General features: G+C 44.7%; 1 protein-coding gene across 2 annotated transcripts in view; it reads left to right on the plus strand.

Annotated features, from left to right (window-relative positions):
* Window positions 1–20,821, plus strand: part of SH3RF3 (SH3 domain containing ring finger 3) — a 496,734-nt gene that overhangs the window by 273,900 nt on the left and 202,013 nt on the right. For both annotated transcript variants that reach the window (XM_023552520.2, XM_064268608.1), the window contains exon 2: window positions 12,749–13,024. In XM_023552520.2, the coding sequence (XP_023408288.2) occupies window positions 12,749–13,024 (276 nt within the window). The remainder of the gene's footprint in view (window positions 1–12,748; window positions 13,025–20,821) is intronic.

Genomic DNA, 20,821 nt, shown 5'->3' on the forward strand with positions numbered 1-20,821 from the left:
ACAGGAACCCATGAGAGGGTAGGGAAAGGATCTTTACACTCAGGGACAACCAGTCAGTCTTTTGCTCGCTTTACTTTCATTAAACATATTGAGCCAATGTGAGCTGAATGCTACGCTAGGCACCCAAAACACAGTAACAGACCAGGAGGGCGTACTCCTGGCCCTCATCTATATTGCATTTGCTCCCAGTACAGAGTTACTAGGTGATTACTGGCCATGTCTGTGCTCAGAACATTCTGCCTCTTCTAGCACTGGCATCCAGGTTCCTGCGACATTTGTTGCCTCAGCAAACACTGTATGATAATTGTTTTTATAGCACCTTCTTCATTAAGAGACGAAAAGCTCTTTACATATCATCGGTTTTATTCTCTTGACATTACTAGGAAATGTAGAAGGACGGATTTGATTATCTCCAGTTTATGGGAGAGCTAAGCCTCCGAGAATTAAGGTACTTCGTCACAAGCCACTTTGCAAGGCCACCACAGAGTCAGGGCTGTCTCCAATTCCCAAGCCACCAGCAGTGTGCTCTTAAATGTAACACACACTAAATGTACACAGGTGGTCCCTGCTGTCCTCTCCCCTTTTCCCAGTATTGAGGGGGAAACAGTGCAAGCAGCTGACCTTGGACCATTATTAACCTTGACAGTCTATACTAAGGCTCAGCAAACTTTTCTGTAAAGGACTAAAAAAAAAAAAAAAAAGACTAGACAGTAAATATTTTTGGCTTTGCTGCCCGCACAGCCTTTTTATCAGCTTCTCAGCTCTGCTGTTGTAGCTCAAAAGCAGCCATTGGCAATCTGTAAACAAATGGGCATGGTGTGTTCCAATAAAACTTTATTCACAAAACCAGGTGGTAGACTGGATGTGGCCCGAGGGCCACGGTTTGCAGACTCCTGATCTATGCTAATATTACCATATTTTATGCAAATAACTGGTACCTTCTAGGTTTGTTTGCCAACTGTGCCTTCCCCCATGAAGTATTTTCATAATGCACTATGCTGATTTTTTTAACAGCAACATGTAAAAAAATTTGGCATAGCAGCACTTATGAAAATACCATGTGGGGGGAGGGCACCATTGACAAACAAACATAGAAGGCGTGCACTATTTGCATCAAAATACAGTAGGTATTTTTCCCTTTCTCCTCTCTTTACTGACTACAGAAAGATAAATTCAATTATGTGGGTGGGTGAACTATGTTTGAGAAATAGTATTTGAGTGTATGTGTGTAATGCACTCAGCTGCTAACCAAAAGGTTGGAGGTTCCAGTCCACCCAGAGGTCCCTCTGTAGAAAGGCCTGGAAATCTACTTCTGGAAAATTAGCCATGGATGACCCTACGGAGCACAGTTCTACTCTGACACACATGGGGTCACCATGAGCCAGGGTCCACTTGTCAATAACTAGTAGTAGTGGTAATAGTGTGTGTGTGTGTGTGTGCGTGTGCACACACACATATGTACTCATTTGTACCTATACGTGCCAGTTTCTGTACAGTGTATGAAAGATGGGTTCAGGAGCCTGAACTAGGCATTCTGAACCCTAAATGAATGCTTATTAGTGACCTAAATATATGACTACCAACCCTGGGGTTAAAACTTCTCCAGGCAATTCTAATTATCTCATGTCTTCATAATTATCAGGACAAACTTAATTTTAATTTCCTTTGTGAACGAGATGTCATAGAGCTTTCTTCATGCTTTAGGGGAGGTTCATGAAATATAGCACAGAGAAATGGGATATCACAATTACCAGAGCGGGAGGATCTCTGGCCTAAAGGCAGCCCCATGAGTACTTCGCGGTCGCAGAGACAGATGGTGAGAGAAGAGAGGGAAGGCTGTGCCCCCGTTTCATATGGCAGAGCAGGATCTGTTCCGGGCCCAGGGGCCTGAGCAAGCCGGTGGGGTAAAGTGATATCTGCGGGGCATTGTGACCATGTCTGACAGAACACAAGGTACACACATGTAGAACAGAAGATGCTCTGGGGGGTTGGAAACCTCATTTTGTTAGCTTCTTTCAACTCCTGAGTGGAAACCCATTCTGAAAATAAAGGAGAGTACAATCACTAAAGTTGAAGGTAGGGTGCCAGGAAGTGAAGGCCCCTGGCTATGGGGAGTCAAGCCTGGACCGCCCTGGTTCTAGAGCCTCCTGAAGCACAGTTTGGAAGCTGAGGTGGCCTCATTAAAGTCTGGCTTCTCTTAAACATCTGGCCCCACACCTTTAAGCCTGCCATTTGTACAGTTAAGTTCTGCCTGTCTACCAATAGGGAGTAGAAGGGCAGGTCACTCTTCTTTAACCCAGGGGGACTCCAGACGTCTACATTTTAATTTCAGTGAAAGGACCCCATTTCATGCTTTGTTAGAGTCTTCTGTCATGCCTTTCAGGGCACACCTTTTGTGTGATAGTTTGCCTCCTTTGCAGTCCCTATGGTTCTTCTTGCCTTCACTCTCTGCTCAGCCAAATGGCACTCTGAATGAAGACACCTGCCAAATATATATCACGGAGCCTTGGTTTTAGCTCCTTTCCTGTGATTAATTCCAACGCTTTCCCTTTCATGGAAGCTTCTCATTTCATTCCTGACTTTGGGATGTTTCACTGTTCATTTTTCCTTCTATTATAAGGAGGAGAGAAGAAGATGGGAACTCACACTGATTAGGGCTCCTGTGTGGTAACAGCTCTGTTATTCTCTTCAGTACACCGTGTGTGAGGAAGGCCCTTCCAAGGCACTCTGGATGTAGTTACGAAGAAGTTTGATTAAGAAGTCTGAAACTCATGTTAAAACTAAATGCTGGGAGTTACTGCTTAAGGGAAACTGAGTTTCTGTTAATAGTGATGAAAATAGTCTGGGAATGGATAGCGGTGATGGTTGTACAACGTGATGAACGTAATGACACTGAACTGTACACATAAAATATGGTTGAAATGGCAAGTATTTTGTTATATATATCATACTACAATGCAATTTAAACAAAACTAAATGCTGACAATTTCATAGTTTTGCCTCCTGACCCCCCAACCTTACCCTAACCATGTATAATCAAGATTTAGGCAACACAGGAATTCCAGAGAAGTTCTACTAGGGCATCGTTACCTTTGCAAGCCAGAAATAGAGAGGTTGCTAATGAAACAGAGCCCCTGGTGAGGCTGTTGTTTGATTAGAATGCCAACGGTGGATTGTAGCAGTTGTACAGAAACTCTATAAGCACACAGCTGGGATGTTTGTCCTTACAAAGCTAACCTGGCCTTGAAAAGCCTGGTGCCAAGAAATGCAATTGCGTCTCGTCTGAAGCTGCTCAGGCTTTGAAAAAAATGCTTGTGTCTCAAAGGGAATATATAAATAATTATCCTTCAGGTCCTACAGTCTTCACTAATAGGCAGTACAAACTCCCTGCGGGCACCGGACGCAAACCCACTGAGGTTAAGGTTCTGATGTGAACTCAGAACTGAGTCAAAACTGAGGGCCAGCTTGTGGTTCAGGATCAAATAGGGGTTTCTGTTGTTTGGTGGAGCCATGCGTTCCCATCTTCCTCTTCAGGCCAGGTAGCAAGAGGTGGGCCTCTAGCTTTGCCTGAAACAAGAGAACAGCAGCCAGAATGCACTCTTGCCATCAATCGAGCACTGTTGGGTGTGTCCCTGGAGAATGGGGAATAGAGTTCCAGAGGTCTGGTCATCGTAAGTGAGGGGAACTCTTCACTTTATAGGAGCAAATTAACTGCCTTAGAGTCTCCTCAGAGCCAACGTGGAGCCAAGGGTCAGCCAGTGAGTGTGTCTGTGTGTGCACATGTGTGCAAGACCGCATCTGTTCTCCAACAGGATTATCTTCACTATTGATATTTCCATTAATGTTGGCCATAAAAATCTCCCCAAATAGAAAAAAAAAATTCCCAACTGAGCTACTTCCTTGCCGTGTACAAGTATTTTCTAATGGCTTCTCAGTCTGCTTTCCAATGACCTTAATTTGGATCTTGCTTTTCTCTTTGCTAGACTGAGCGTGATCCTAGTGTCCTCCCTCTTTACAAGGTAACAGATGTGAGTGGCTCAGCAGTTGGCTTCGCATCTTTAGATGAGTGAATCAAGTTTTTGTTGTTTTTTTTAAGCCTGAATTCTTTGAAGAGAAGAAGGAGTGTTGTTTTGAAAAAGGTTTATTTTTCCTGTCATGATGATTTTATTATAAAGTTGTATAGGCTAATTTGAGGGGTGGTTTGAAGTGCTGCATTCCTTATATGGCATAATAATGACATTGCTTTGTATAGCACCTTTTATCTGGAGGAATCCAAAGTGCTTTACATGTTCTACATACAAATGACTCCATCCAGCCCTAAGTCACCAGATGTCTCTAAGGCGAAATGTAGCCTTCATTAAATCCCACGCCTCCTAAACAGTTAGGAATGGGAAGTTAAGCCCAATCGTCGTCTAGCAAAATACCATTAACTTCAGAAAACTGACTGCCAAATTGTGCGCGGAGCAGCAGGGAGACTTGAGATGAGAGCCTTTGACAAAGTCTGGGAAAAGTTTAAAAATAAAAATAAAAACTAAAAAAAGTCAAGTTGTGTTGAAATCTCCACTAAGCTTTCTTAGTGAAACATGAAACTGAAACATAAAACTCTGCTAATGATGGCTCTTGCTTATCGTCAGTTCCTATCGTCACAGTTGCATCCCACCACAGCAGCTTAGGCATGTCCTCATCCTATCTGTTTGGGGTAACAAGCTGTGCATTTGTCTTTTATTGTTTTTGTCATTCTATTGTGCTTTTAATGGCTACCGGGCCCATAAGTTGGTGACACGAGTAAAGAAATTGTGTCTTATTCTTTTTTTTGGCTACAAAGCACCATGTACTTCAGAGAAATATATTGGTACCTACTGTTGTTGTTGTTAGGTGCCATCGGGTCAATTTCTACTCACAGCGACCCCATGCGACGGAGTAGAACTGCCCTATAGTGTTTCCTAGGCTGTGATCTGTACAGGAGCAGGTGGCTGGGTCTTTCTCCCACGGAGCTGCTAGTAGGTTTGAACCACCAACTTTGCAGTTAGCAGCCGAGCACTTAACCGTTCGTGCCAGCAGGGCTTCTTAGTGTCTTACTCACTTTCGTAGTCTAGAGTCTAGGGCAACGTCTGGCAAGTTACAGGTGTTCCCTAAATTCTTGGAAGAATGAGTGCACAAATGTGGGGAATGGAAAAGCCATCAGAGTAACAGAGGGAAAGAAACAAAAGCTGGGACCCTATGGGTTGATTTTAACGAGAAGAAGGAGCTTGAAATGTAACTAGCTGTGAAACTCAAACTCAGGGACCTCCTAGTTGGAGTATGATGCAGTAACAGCTTCTTCACCGAATTTGTGAATTTAGGAGATGGGGACACTCTAGTTAAACATGTTATTTAAAACAGGATAATGCCAAAATACCATGTCGTTTCAACTTATTCGACATCTGAGAGTGTCATATTAAAAAGTATTGCTTTAAAATGAAAGTGATAGCCTTTAACAGCAATATTAAAGTAAATGTTTTGGCCTGAAAAATGTTTTTGATCAAAAAAAATCATAAATAGATCTCAGATCTCAAGTTCCCTGAATTAGTCAGAATACAAACTAAACTGCTATAATAAAAAGACACAGCATAGCTGCCCACATGAAATAAGGTTTCCTTCTTTCCCGTCTGAGAGTCCAGTAAAAAGCCCCTTCTCTTTGCTCCTCAAAGTGGAGCTCCGATTCACACTTTCCCCCTTGATCTTTGCAAGGTGAGTTGTTTACAGAGAATGGCCATATCAGATTTGACTTTCTTTTCTAGCTTCCCTTGTTCCTCTTGCCTGTCCTTCAGGGCATAACGAGGGCCCAGGTTCCTTCCTTCTTGTTGCTGCAGGCATAATCCTTGTATGGAAAGAGCCACCATCGTATCTGCCATTTCAGCTTGTGGGAAGGAAAAAATAGGAAGTGGAATTACCTTATAAATTCCATTGTAAAACAAGGCCCGGCATTAACAGGTATCACTTTTGCTTACATCCAGTGATGGAAATTTCGGCAGAGCTATGCCTAACTGCACGTGAGGCTGGAACATGAAGTCTTTAGCTGGATGACCTTCACTCCATTGAAATGTGGGATATTATCTCTAGAAGAAGGGGAGATGGATATTGGGGGACAATTAGCAGCCTTTTTTATCACATTCATCAGAAACCCTGGTGGTGTAGTGGTTAAATGCTACAGTGGCTAACCAAAAGCTCGTCAGTTCGAATCCACCAGGCGCTCCTTGGAAACTCTCTGGGGCAGGTCTACTCTGTCCTATAGGGTCGCTATGAGTCCGAATTGACTCAACAGCAGTGGGTTTGGTTTTTGGTTTTGATACCACATTCATCAGTTCCCTGGGTGGCACAAATGGTTTGTGTTCAACAACTAAGCTAAAGGTTGCTGGTTCAAACCCACCCAGTGGCTCCGAGGAAGAAGATCGGGAGATCTGCTTCCGTAAAGATTACAGCCAAGAAAACCCCATGAATCAGAGTCAGCATGAAGGCAACAGATTTTTTGTTTTCGTTTTTGCCACATTCATCCACCCTGCAATGCTTAATTTAGTTCCGATTAGATAATATCCCCCTCTTGTAGCCTCCTCACCATTTCTAGAACATGCCATGCATGTTTCTCTAACAGTTGTCAACTCTTTGTCAGATACTGTGTGCTAGGTAGGCCCTGGAGACATGAAAATGAGTAAGACACTTATCCATCTCTAACGCCATGCCTTTGCCCAGACTGATTCCTCCAGCCGTATTGCCCTCCTCCTCGTTGAGCAACCACTGGGATTCTTCGGTTTATTGACACCCAGCCACTGTTAGCAACAGGACTTTTGGTGACATGGACCCTGAGTCCCAGACCTTGGGAAAAATAATGGGCAGGGAAGGTTCTTCCAGCCAGGAATTCTTACCCCGGCCCGAATCCCAGATTTGTTAATCAATATATTCCTTTATTCAATTGATATATTCGAGCACTGTAATCTATGTCAGATCTGGACCAGGAATTGAGGGTGCAATAGCGAACAAAAACACAGTATCAGTCCTCGTGGAGCTTATAGTCTATGGGGAAGATATCCATGGATAACGTAGTCACACAAATAACGTGACTACAGCTGTGACAAGTCTTAGGAAAGAAAGGTGCTGGTGCAAAGGGACTGGATAAGGGAGACCTGATTTGAGGAAACCCTGGTAGCGTAGTAGTTAAGAGCTACGGCTGCTAACCAAAAGGTTGGCAGTTCAGATCCACCAGGCACTCCTTGGAAACCCTGTGGGGCAGTTCTACCCTGTCCTGTAGGGTCGCTATGAGTCAGAATCAGCTCGAGGGCAGTGGGTTTGGTTTTGGTTTTGACTTAGCTTTAAGGTCTGAAAGTTGTTTCTTTCTAAGGTTCTTTAAATAATTGCTTGTGTCTGCCTCTTCCACCCTACCTTGCTGGAGTGGGAAGACCTGATCCCAGGCCATTCTCCCATTCCCCCTGGGTTCTGGCCCTCTGCCTTCCCAGCGCTCCATGTCAGCGTGGTGCCTGCCCTCACTCTAAACACAGCAGTCGTGATTTAGACCCCTGTCGGCAATTTGGCGTAATGGAAGCACATTTGTCAAAGCCCACTGCCTCGTTTGATCCCAACAGAAGATGGAAATGGTGCGCTGTGCATGCTTGAGCACCCATCTCTCCACGGGGTAGGACATTAAGCCCAGAGGAAGATTTGTGTGAGACAGCTGAGTAATGAGCCATGAAATTGACATTATAAGTTTTAATTATTATTAATGCTTTGCAGTGGTGGTTGGTGTTAATTATGCTATAGGCATCCCAGGTGTATTTTCCCCTTTTCCTTTTACTTTTTTTCCTTAATGTCTTGAGCCCATATAATGGCAGCTTAGTGGCAGTGTTTGGGTATAATTCCTCCAGAGGGAAACTACAATGTGAGAAAGGTTATCAGTAAACCTTGCTGTGGTCAGAAAGGAAATGGGTTCTAGAGAAACCTGCTCGGTTTTCTTGGACTTGGAGGTAGAGGGTTTGAATTTCAGCTGTCCCTTAGGTTGCTGTTGTTCAATTTGCAGAAGTCTTCCCTCACCATGCAGCCCTGGTGGCGCAATGGTTAAGAACTCAGCTGCTAACCAAAAGGTCGGCAGTTTCGAACCTACCAGCTACCCCTTGGAAACCCTTTGGGGCAGTTCTACTGTGTCCTATAGGGTTGCTATGAGTGGGAATCACCTTGATGGCAACGGGTTTGGTTTTTTGAGGGGTTCCCCTTACCCTAATGGCATTCATCTGCCTCTAGACCTTTTTTATGGACTAATTAGTTCATATACTTATAAATGTTTGAAAATCAAGGACTCTGTGGAGGTTCTCGGTGTCACCATTATTTAACATTTCCTGATAACCAGTTTCTACTGCATATACCCCCCTGAATAAACCACCTCTCAGCTTCATCCTTAATTTTCTTTTTGCCCTCAGAAATGGGCCCTTCATCTTAAAATGGTTTGCTACTTCTCTCAGTTCTTGTTCTGTAAGATGCTGATTCCTAGGCGGTTTGGGGAAAGGGGTCAGAGCAGCGGGCATCTGTCTCTTTCTCCGTCCCTTTCTCCTCTCTTCCTCTTCCCTTTTCCATTTTCTTTCTCTCACTTCTTAACCTTCTCCTCCTTGCCCATCGACCGACACTGACAATGTGTGACCACGTGACCACACTGTAACTGAAGCCAGCCAAGGTCTCTGTTGCTTGTACCCCCAGCCAGTCAGCAGAGGGAGTTTGCCCAGATGTGCAACCACTGCCTATGGCAAGGTGACTCAGGCATGAGCGACGTCCACACGTTGTTCCAGCCTCTGCTTCTTCAGGGGGTGCTTGGCGCCTTCTCTGCCCCTGGCTTAATTGCTAGAAGAATGGCTCTTTGCTTCTCCATGAGGAGCACTGATTGGTACTCTTTGTCCTGGATCTGTGTAGGGTGCGTTGGTTGGCAAAAGATTGCCATATCAGACTTGTCTTACTTTTCTAACTTCCCTACTCCTCCTCTCTGCCTTTTCCTGTCTGAGAAATAGCTTTAGTTTATTTCAACTCGTGAGCATATGTAGGGCACTTACTACGTGCCAGAAACTCCTCTTGGTTCTGGGGTCCCTGTTCTGAGGGCTTTGGTTTATAGGGGCTAATGCAGTGGAATGAATAATAGACTTGAGCTGCCCATGAAGAGTTACAAGAGCACAGCCTGGGGAGGGAGAGAGGACAGAGGAGGTAGCACTGGGGATCAGTCTGCAATGGAAGCCATTTGGGCAACAACCCAGAGGTCCAAAGCACAACCTCTTTGCGAAATAGGCTGCTGCCCGCTTGGCTACGGTATGAGAAGTGGGGAAAAGTGTTGAAGGGTATGGTTGGAAAGGTGTACTGAGACCAGCCTGGAGGAGCCTTGAATACCACGCTAAGGAGCTGGGATTCCACTCTGGGGACCTTGAAAATTTACAAGCAGTAAGATGATAGGGTCAGCTCTCTGTTTTGGCATCCAGCGTCAGAGTGGGCTAACAGAACCTGGAAATTCAGTAGAAGAAGTTTGCGTTGGTTTATGCAAGATTTGATGACAGATAAGATCGTTGTAGTGGAAGTGTGGACGGGGGATCAGTTGGTTAGATTTCAGACGTGGAATCAACAGGATGTGATGACAGATGATGAGACTGATGGAAAGGGTGGGCACAGGGATAACTAGGGGTCCTTGCTTAGCAACTTGGTAGTGAGTCCATGGCCAAGATGAGATATACAAGAGATGGGACTTGAGGGACAGGTCATGGCTTCAGTGTGCTTGTGGGATGTCCAGGCAGAGATGGCTGGCAAGCAGTTAGATTGCTCAAAAAAGCAGTAGGAACCACAGATCTGAAGATGTTTAGCAGCCTCCACAACCCCTACTCTTTAGATGCTAGTAGTACCCTACCCCCAGTCATGACAATCAAAGATGTCTTGAGATTCCTAAATGTCCCCTGGAAGTAGGGGCAAAATTGCCCTTGTTTAGGGATTGACTGGCCCCTGTGGTTAGTGGAATTCTTCTGGTGGCACACAGCTGACACCCTCTTTCATTCTTTTCTGATCGCAGTACTGGTATTGTAAAATGCCCCTTTTCCTTAGCTCTCTAAAATTGGAGCCTATTACAATGTATTGTACTTACAGTGTATTGTACTTACAGTACAAGGCCATCCAGGATGAGTGTTATTGGACGCAAATGGATTTTTTTCCTCTTCGAGTTCTGCAATGAAAAATCCTCTGGTGTTACTATTTAATTGGTTAGTGGTGGTCGTTTGTCAGTTTGCCAGCAGGTTCTCTCTGTTGCTGGAACATAAATGTAGAGTGATTGAGTTGCCAACATATTATTAAGTCCTCTACAAAGAGTTTTTCGATGTACTAGTGCTTCGGGCTTTTGTGCCTTTATTGATTGATTCAAATACTAAAGCAGTCTCTGGCATAGGCGGCCCTGGTGAGAAAATGTGGCTTCTAGTAGGAAAATTGTTGCGTACTGACACAGGGACAATGGGTAAGATTTGTGTTTGGTTTTCGTCTGGCACAGAAGTGGCCTTTGGCAAAGCTTCCTAAGCCGAGTGGGTGTTGGCCACCCTTAAAGAAAAGGAAGAGAAATCCCTGTGGCCATTGGTCTTTATGGAATGGTGCCCATTAGAGAAACCCACAAGGTGGATGAGAGCATCAAGTGAAGTTTTAGAGTTGTTCAACAGACTCCTTTTTGCTGGAAAGTAGAAGATTGTCTAGAATTTTGTTTGGTTTCAGAGCTAGTCTCTGTTTGAGGCCAAAGTTGGCAGATGGCTTTCGGATGGGCTGACTGACTTTGGGGGCATGACAGGAGCATTCTGTGGTGGTAGAAGGATAGTGTTTTGCGTTCTTGAATTGAAGCTCTGGACCAGACTTCAGCAGGCAAGAAAAAACTATGTGTTTTGAGCATAGGGTCTGCAACAGCTGGGAACAACCTTTTAGAACTTTCAGGCCATTGGGGACCAAGGTCCTAGGAGATACCTTTTGGTGGACACTTGACTGCACCTCATTCCGTGGCCAAGTTGTTTGTCTCATCCTGGTCATCATAAATGTGTGCCGTTAGGCCTGAGAGCTACTGAGTGGGACAGGCTCATCACAATCAAAGCAGATCTGTCATCACGACTTGAAAAACTCTTTAAATCGTATGCTGTGAGAGTTTATAGATTAAAAAAGGATAATTTTCATTGTTGGAGATCCTCTGGTTTTTAGACTAAATTCACTGAAAAACACCACCCAGTGGAAGTCAATTCAACAGAGTAGTGGGTAAGAACATTCCAGAGCCGGACAGCCTGGACTCGGATTCTGCCTGTCTAAGTTATGTAATGTTACCATAACAAAAATACCACATAGTGGGTGGCTTTAAAGAAAAGAAATTTATTTTCTAACAGTTCAGGAGGTTACAAGTCTGAATTCAGGGTGTTGGTTCTGGGGGAAAGTCCTTCTTTGTCTCTTTCAGCTCCTGGTTTAAAAAAAAAAAAAAAAAAAACCTTGCCGTTGAGTTGATTCCAACTCATAGCAACCCTATAGGACAGGGTAGAACTGCCCCATAGAGTTTCCAAGGAGCACCTGGTGGATTTGAACTGCCGACCCTTTGGTTAGCAGCCATAGCACTTAACCACTACGCCACCAGAGTTTCCCAGCTCCTAGTAGCTGCTGGCAATTCTTGGCATTACTGGGCTTGTAGATGCACCTGCTTCCATTATCACATGGCATCTGACTTCCCCTGCATATGTTACTCTCCGTGTCTGTTCTCTTTTTATAAAACATCACTCAGGAAGGATTAGGTTTAAGACCAACCTACTCCAGTGTGACCTCATTAACATAACAAAAGAGAACCCTGTTTCCACACAGGGCCACATTCACAGGCACAAGGGTCAGGACTTCAAGACACCTTTTCAAGAGATGCAATTCAATCCATAACACTGCCCTGTCACTTACAGGTGTGGGGATTTGGGCAACTTACTTTATTTCTTTGTGCCTCATTTGCCTCATCTGTAAATGAAGCTACCATTAGCACCTTTTGGACACAGAGTATGGAGCCCTGGTGGCACAGTGCTTACATGTTCGACTGCTAACCAAAAGGTTGGCAGTTCAAATCCACCAGCCACTCCTTGGAAACCCTATGGGACAGTTCTGCTCAGTCTTATAGGGTCACTATGATATAAAGTGAGTTGCCAAAAAAAAAAAAAAAAAGCCAAACCCATTGCCGCCAAGTTGATTGTGACTTATAGCGACCCTATATGTGAAAGGCTTAAGACAGTGTCTGGCACCTAACATGAGCTATCTACTGGTAGATTATTTATCTAAGTGGTTGTGTAGACCCTCTTGTCTCTGCTTGAGGAGCTTGTGGATTCCGGGACAAGAATTCCTTTTACATGGTTTCCACTGCCAGGGCATTCTGTACACGCCCACAGCAACAGAGCTTAACCTCATCACCAGTTGCTGTCGAGTCAGTTCCGACTCATGGCCACCCTATGCATGTCAGAGTAGAACTGTGCTCCACAGGGTTTTCATTGACTGACTTTTTAGACATAGAACACCAGGCCTTTCTTCTGAGGTGCCTCTAGGTGGACTTGAACTTCCAACTTTTTGGTTAGCATCTGAGCGCATTAACTATCTGCATCATCCGGGAACTTCAAGCAATAGAAATCCCCTCGGAAATCCTATGCTCTTCAGAGCAAATTCAACCTCAGGCAGCGGGAAGGATAATGCTTAGTAACCAGGCATTTTATTTTGCTTTCAGAATATTCCCCAACTTCCCTATGGAAAAGCTCTCTACAGTTATGAAGGGAAAGAGCCCGGTGACCTCAAATTTAACAAGGGGGACATCATCATCCTGCGACGCAAAGTGGACGAGAACTGGTACCACGGACAGCTCAATGGCAACCATGGCTTCCTCCCCGCCAGCTACATCCAGTGCCTCCGGCCCTTGCCACAGACCCCGCCTCAGGGCAAAGCACTTTATGATTTTGAGATCAAAGACAAAGACCAAGACAAGGACTGCCTGACCTTCACCAAGGTAAAGTGAAACCACCCTCAGCACACACACCCCCAATCTTTGGTTCTTCCAGGCCATTTACCGCCTCTGTGAGCACATCCTGTGGTCTACTCACATCTTGCCCAGCCAGAGAGAGAGTCTACAAGTTAAAAGCATGGGTTCTGGGGCCAGACATTCAGAGTTTGAATTCTGGCTCCTCTTGGAGACTTTGGACAAATTTCTTAACCTCCCTGTGCCTCAATAAAAGAGCCCTGGTGGTGCTGTGGTTAAACCGCTTGGCTGCTAATCAAAAGGCTGGCGGTTTACACCCACCAGCCGCTCCACAGGAGAAAGATGCAGCAGTCTGCTTCCATAAAGATTTACAGCCTTGGAAACCCTATGGAGCAGTTCTACTCTGTCCTATAGGGTTGCTATGAGTCAGAATAGACTCGATGGCAGAGAGTTTGGTTTTGGTTTGGCACCTCAATAAATGGAGATGATAGGAGGATGATAGGTATTACCCACTTTATAAGTGAATGAAATGAGATGGCACCCAGCCTAACACAGCCACCCGAAAACTGACACACAGTAAGGGCTTGAAAAATGGGAACCACTGTTAGCATTAATAGCAGGACCTTCCGTTGACCTGAATAATGGATATTACCTTCTGGTTTTTAAGTGGTAACTCAGGAGCAACAGAATAAAGAATCACCTGGGCCCATGAGAAGGGGCAGAGGAAACTGCTGCCAAGAGCTCGTCTGGCTCACAGGGAGGTGACTAGTGTGACCCAGAAATCAGCATGCTCCAATCTTCTAAGAGCACCAGAGGCAGGAGGGAGCAACGTGGTTTAGAGCCCTTTAAACTGTCTGGGTATAGACTTGCCAAGAAGGACCAATGGTTGGTGACAAACTAAATGTTACTTATCAAATGTGAGTTGTCCTAGGTGATCTGAGTGGAATGCCGAGGAGCCTGGTTTCTGGCTGTCCTGGCCCTCTGAGGTTGTGAAGTCTTAAGGGAAATAGAGGTGACAGTGCTTAAGCCCTGATGGTCTCATTCCCTTATGGCGATAACAGGAGCTACCGTTCATTAATCATCTATTAAATGCCCGGCTGTATCATGTGCTATACATACTCTGACTTTATCTTCACAACTGTCCGAGGTTCCAAGGGAAGTAGGTGCAGACTTGTGTTCCCGATGATGGAACCAAAGCTCAAAGAGGTGAGGTTATCCAAGGGTGATTGGTCCCCTCTCTCCTTTGTCTTTTCTTCTGTCTCCTCTTTCTCCTCTTTCCATCCTTAGTGCTGCCTATCCGCTCTTGCGCACGCGTGTGCACACGTGCACACAGAGTTGTAAATAGCAGAGCTAGAATTCTAACTCAAATCTCTGACCTTAAAACCCACATTCTTTTACTTCCTACACAGGGAACTATTCCTTTAAATCAGGCCCTCAAGTGCCTCAGGTGCCAAGAGGTCATTGCTATTTTCTCTCTTTTGCAGTCAAGCATTGAACAGTCATCTGCTCTGTGCAGAATTTGGCTGTATACAGAGATCTTTGGACCATCCACAGGGCTGGGGAAGTAGCACGTACACCATTTTTGAGCAAAATTGGCATGTCCACAGGGTTTTCAACTGCAACCTTATTAGGATCAAACCAGGCTATTATGTGACTTTGAAAGTGAAAATAGACAGGGTCATTTTCAGGTGGAAAGGAATGGGACCTCCATAAGGTTAGAGAATCCCAGAATGTTTACTTTATTCTCTTGGCTTTTCCTCATGTGTGCATCCTCTGTGCTGGTTTCCAGGTCCCTGGTGCTAACTCTGCAGCCCGGGCCCCCTGCGGTACTGCCAGTGCTGAGCTGTGCTCACGTCTGCTATTTATGTCTTGTTCCATTGTTCAGCCTGACAGTGAATAATCTATTTTCCATTCAGAGATTCAGCTCTTTCTTATTTCCTTTCATCAAGGTGTTGTGATGCTAATTTCAATTGTCATCTGGCTGATGAAGCTTCCTAGGAAGCCAGCTCCTAGGCCCCTCTCTTTGTCCGAGGGCCAGCATGGCAGGCTGCCAGGGACGTGATTTAGCAGGTAGAGGGAACACGGGCCTTGCTCAGTTCTCTGCGGAATGCAGCCCTCCTTAGAGAGAAGAGCCTCCCGGGGACCCGTGATGCTCTGTGCTATGACTTGTGACCAAGAGTCCTGACTCCAGCTGCCCTTTTTGGTCTCTGGTTAGGCTCTTACTAAGAGTAGAGGCCATGTTCTTCACCTTCCTATTATACCCCCAGGCTCTTCCTAGCTCATTTGGCTCCTGTGACACAGACAAGGTCATCCTTATCAAGACAGTTTTATAGTAAGAAGCCTTCTGGGCCTCAGGTAAACTCATTTTTTTGCTGAAAGGTTCCTGATGTTTGGAGCCTCCTAGGCAGGCACAAGGAGCCCTCGTGGCGTAGTGATTAAGAGCTTGGCTGCTAACCAAAAGGTTGGCAGTTCAAATCTACCAGCTGCTCCTTGAAAACCCTATGAGGCAGTTCTACTCCATCCTATAGGGTCACTATGAATCGGCACCTAACAATGACAACAACAGGCAGGCACAACTTCTCCTGGTGTAAGCAAACTCCTGTTGATCCTACCGCCACCATAACCCTACCCTGATCTACCAGCCTGTGCTGGGAACACTCTTCATTCTGTGGGTGAAGACCAGAACTCATTGGGCAAGAGGACAAAAGGGCGTTCGGTCCATTTATCCAACAAAAAATGATTGGGCCCCAACTCTGTGTTGGGCACCATGCTGTTTACAGGGGATACAGTGATAAAGAGGCACACTAACTCCCTGCCCTCCTGGAGCTTGTAGTCTAGTGGGAGGAACAGGCAATGAGCAAGTCAAGAAATAAATGCAAAAAGGATAATTCCAGAGAGTAATGAACTATATTGAACCACCCAATAGGTAGACAAAGGGTTCTAAAATATTTAGTGATTAAATTTAATGTTTAATATTTCAAAAGAAATATTAAAGTGATCCTCATGGGAGAAATTAGAACTTTGTTAGGCTTCTTGGATCCATTTTGTGATGGGTATTGTTTTTATTTTTAATTTTGTTAGGTGGGTAGCATGATCTTTTTATCCCTTGCGGTTGAGTGGATTCCAGCTCATAGAGAACGTATAGAACAAGGCAGAACTACCGCTGAGGGTTTCCAAGGAGTGGCTGGTGGATTCAAACTGCCAACCTTTTGATTAGCAGCCGTAGCTCACCAAACCACCACACCACCAAGGCTCCTTTTAGTGCTTAGGGCTCATAAAAGTCTCATCTATCTCCGCGAAGTGAGTGGGCATGAGTGCTGTGAGGCTGGGTGGTCACGGAAAGCCTCGCTGAAAAGGAGCTATTTCAGTTAAAATTCAGTGTAGCAAAGGAGCCAGCAGTGTTACTGACACAGTGGCTGTACTCATAGGAGGCTGCGTGGGAAGTGTCAGCACAGTACGTTTTTTCAAGGGCTTTATTTTCTTGAGTCCTGTAGATTCATGTGGAGAGTTAGAGGTCCATGGGTGTGATTCTGAAAGAAAATCATACTGTGACCACCCCCACCCCACACCATATTCAACATAACCTTTTCAACAATACCCACTTTGTCCTCTTACCTACTGCATTGGTTTCCCAGGGCTGCCATGACAAAGTACTGCAAACTCAGTTACAGAAATTTATTGTCTCCCAGTTCTGGAGGATGTTGTTGTCATTAGCTGCCATCAAGTTAATTCCAGCTCATAGTGACCCTGTGTACAACAGAACGAACACTGCCTGGTTCTGCACCATCCTCATGATCATTGTTATTATGCTTGAGCCCATTATTGCAGCCACCATGTCAGTCCATCTTGTTGAGGGTCTTCCTCCGTTTTGCTGACCCTCTACTTTACCAACCATGATGACCTTCTCCAGGACTGGTTCTTCCTGATAACATCTCCAAAGGATGTGAAATGAAGTCTTGCCATCCTTGCTTCTAAGGAGCATTCTGGCTGTACTTCTTTGAAGACAGATTTGTCCATACTTCTGGCAGCCCAGGAGGGTAGAAGTCCAAAATCAAGGTGTGTCAGCCAGACCATGCTCTCTCTGAAGGCTATAAAGACAGATTCTTTCTTGACTCATTCTAGCTTCTGGTGGCTCTTGGCAATCCTTGTCATACCTTGGCCTGTAGAAGCATCACTCCAGTCTACTTTCATCTTCACATGGCCATCTTCCCTCTGTGTGGCTCCATCTCTTTTATAAGGACACCCTTCATAAGGACTCATCCTACTTCTGTGAGACCTCATGTTAACTGGTAACATCTTCAAAGACTCTATTTCCAAACAAGGCCATGTTTGCAAGTACTGGGGTGAGGACTTCAACATAAATTTTTGGTGGGACACAATTCATTTAATAACAAGACTGTAGAACAAAGCTTTGAACCGTGCCTTGATATCACTCCCACCTCTAGTAGCTGCCCTGTTCTAGCTGCATCTCTCCTTTCTAAACTTCTCTAAATATAGGCTCCAGAGGACCATGGGCATGACCCTTTTCTGCTCAATTTCTATTTTCTGTTGCCAGCTCTGTTTTGCTTGATATTTTTCTTTCACTCTGTATTGGACCCAGCTCATTTCCTCCATGCCTGGAATACAGTTGAAGTGCACATGGCTAGTTCAGTTTAACGACTTTCATTTATGTCACACCTCAAGTGACCAAATGGTTCTTTAGCATCATTTGGTTTGTGCCAGCTTGGCTTTGGTTCCAGGGGATTTTTTTTTTTTTTAATATGTTCCATTCTGGAGCCAGCAAAGAAAGATGGAGTCACTAAAAACCACTGATGGTACTAACTTCCCTTAAAAAAAAAAATCATCGTGGTGGTGTTAATGAACTTTAAAAAGACATGAAGCAGGTGAAATCAAAGGAAAATTTTTACCTTTAGTGTTGGCTGTTAAAATGACATTAACTAAAGTCATTCTAAAACCAAAGTCTTTTTTTTTTAATTTAAAAAGGGAATTAATAATTACTTTTTGTAAAGCAGCTATCAAAAGCATATTTGATAACTTCTTAGTTATAAAATCTTAGCCCTACTCCAAAAAACTAAAAAAAAAAAAAAAAAAACCAAACCCATTGTGTGGAATCGATTCTGACTCACAGCTAACCTATAGGACCGAGTAGAACTGCCCCACGGGGTTTCCAAGGAGTGGCTGGTAGATTCAAACGGCCAACCTTTGCTTGGCAGACGAGCTCTTAACCACTGCACCACCAGGGCTCCTCCAAAAACCAGGCATATGTAAATAAAAAGATGAAAGGCAAGAAGTATAGTGGTCGCCAAGCTCTGTTAGCTGTGTCTTGAAAGGCTCATGAGATGACTTGGGGCAGGCTGCCCTCTAAATTCTCAGGGAGGGATTGCATTTGGCGCGTAGGCAATTTGGTACGATGACCTTACTGAAGTTATGCCCCAGTGATTACCTCTGTGACCTTAGGGCAACGCAACCTCATTGAGCCACAAGTTCCTAATCTTCAGGGTTTTTGTTATTAGTTACCGTCAAGTTGACTCCAACTTATGGGAAACCCGTGTGTGCAAAGCAGAACTGCTTCATAGGGTTTTCAAGGCTGTGACCTTTCAGAAACAGATTGCCAGGGCTGTCTTCTGAGGCACTTCTGGATGGGTTTGAACTGCCAACCTTTCACTGAGTAGTTGAGTGCTTAACCATTTGCACTACCTGGGGACTAATACTTACTTACCCTATGCAGTTTCAAGGGTTAAATGATATACTATAAGCAAAGAGCTGAGTGTAAGGCTTGGCATACAAGAGGGAAATATGAGTTGCAGTCTTTTGGGGGTGACTTATTTATCTTATTTTCATTCAGGTACCAAACCAACCCTACCCACTGCCATTGAGTCGATTCTAACTCATTGCAACCCCGTAGGGTTTCCAAGGAACTCTGCTGGCGCGGTGATTAAGAGATCGGCAGCTAACCAAAAGGTTGGCAGTTGGAGTCCACCAGCTGCTTCTTGGAAACCATACGGCGCAGTTCTACTCTGTCCTATAGGATTGCTGTGAGTCGGAATTGACTCAACTAGATTGCCTCAGGCAGTGCCTGGCCCATCTTCAAATCACTTTTCCACCCAACCTACAGTGGGAACACCAGAGTCAGCACACTGGCCCATAATCTATCCTATTGCCAGGGGGAGAAGGCCCAGGACTTTGTGTATGAAGCTACTGCTCCATTCTAATCCTCATCTTGGACCCTCCCTTCTCCACTCCCAGCCCTGCAAGGTCCAAGGGATGCTTTGAGTTGGCAAAAACCCTTTTAGAAATAATACCACCTAGCATTTTGTCCTGACTTAGTCTTTTGTTCTGTTGGTTTCACCATAAAATTCTGCCATATAATCTTCTTATGCTATTGAATAGTTAATCATCATTTCTCATATGTGTGAAAATTCTCTCCATTGTGAATTAACCCAGCATTAATCCCAAACCATGTTCTTCTGATCTGGGGCACAGACTTAGATGGATAAAAATCAAATACGGTAGACAGAGTTTGGGCTCTAGAGTCAGGTAGACATGGATTCAAACCACTACCCTTTTCTATACTATATGATGACTTTGGAAAATTTACTTAGTCTTTGAGTCTCTTTTTAAAGTATAAAATAGAGGCTGATATTAGGATTAAATGAGCCAAGCCTTTTAAAGAACTGAGCACAAAATAGCTATTCGATAAATACTTTTTGCCCTCTCCTTTCTTCTGATTTCAGGAAAAGCTGTGATTCTGTCAGATAATATATGTTAGTTTTTACGTTAGCCCAAAATGCACACATTAAATATTCTTCTTAAGCCGTATTCTGATGGAGGGCGGAGAATTTTGAGGACTAGTCCGCTATACCCTTATTTTCCTGGTGGCTAAATTTTAGCGGGTTAGTCCAGGGAATCTGAAGTCACACCCAGACCCTGCCTTGCGGCCACAGTTCTCTCCCTGGCAGAGCTAGCAAACCTCGCAGCCCAGCTGAACTAGGCACGAGGGCCGGGCATGTACATCCACATTGCTGCATCTGAGCTTCTTGCAGAGTGGGAACCTAGGACGATGCTTTCAGGGTTGGGAAGAGTACGAGAGTGTTTGGAATGAGCTCCAGGAGAGCTGGGCTCATGATAATTCTATCCTCCTTCCTTACTATGTGTTCAGTTTAGGTACATCTACCTTGAAAAGGTTATCAGAAAAACTAAGAGGGACCCAGCTGACCTTTTTGTAGCTCCTTTTATTGTAATTTTCTCCCTCTGGGCTCAGGTAGCAGCCCTGCAGCATCCTCTCCATGCCAAGAGGTCATTCTGTGAGGAAGGCCCCTTTAATAGAGGGTTACCGTCGCAGGCGCACAGGAAAAGACGGAAATGGGGAGCCAATGGGAACTCAGGCAATGCATTTGTCTAGAGAATGTCCTCGCCCTCACCTTTCCTTTTGACATCATATAGGGTTCTGAGAAATTGTATAGAGAATCATTTAGGTTTGCAGGCAAAGGCTGGGAGATACCTGAAAACTTGTCAGAAAATAATTTCAAAAAATATCCAGAATCTGAGCTCTTCTGCTCACAGACACAGCTCCCACCCTGGACCTGACAAATCTCATTTGTCACCTGGATTATTGTAGCACCTCTTAGCCAGCCTCCCTGCTTCCATCCCAATACAGCCTGTTCTCCACTCAATGAAACTACAAACCAAACCTGTTGCCGTCAAGTAGGTTCTGACTCATGGCCACCCCGTGTGTGTCAGAGTAGGCCTGTGTTCCACAGAGTTTCCATGGCTGAGTTTCCCAAAGTAGATCACCAGGCCTTTCTGAAAGTCCAGATGCCTTTAATG

The sequence above is a fragment of the Loxodonta africana genome, chromosome 15 (genome assembly GCF_030014295.1).
Source record: "Loxodonta africana isolate mLoxAfr1 chromosome 15, mLoxAfr1.hap2, whole genome shotgun sequence".
In the NCBI taxonomy this organism is placed as follows: domain Eukaryota; kingdom Metazoa; phylum Chordata; class Mammalia; order Proboscidea; family Elephantidae; genus Loxodonta; species Loxodonta africana.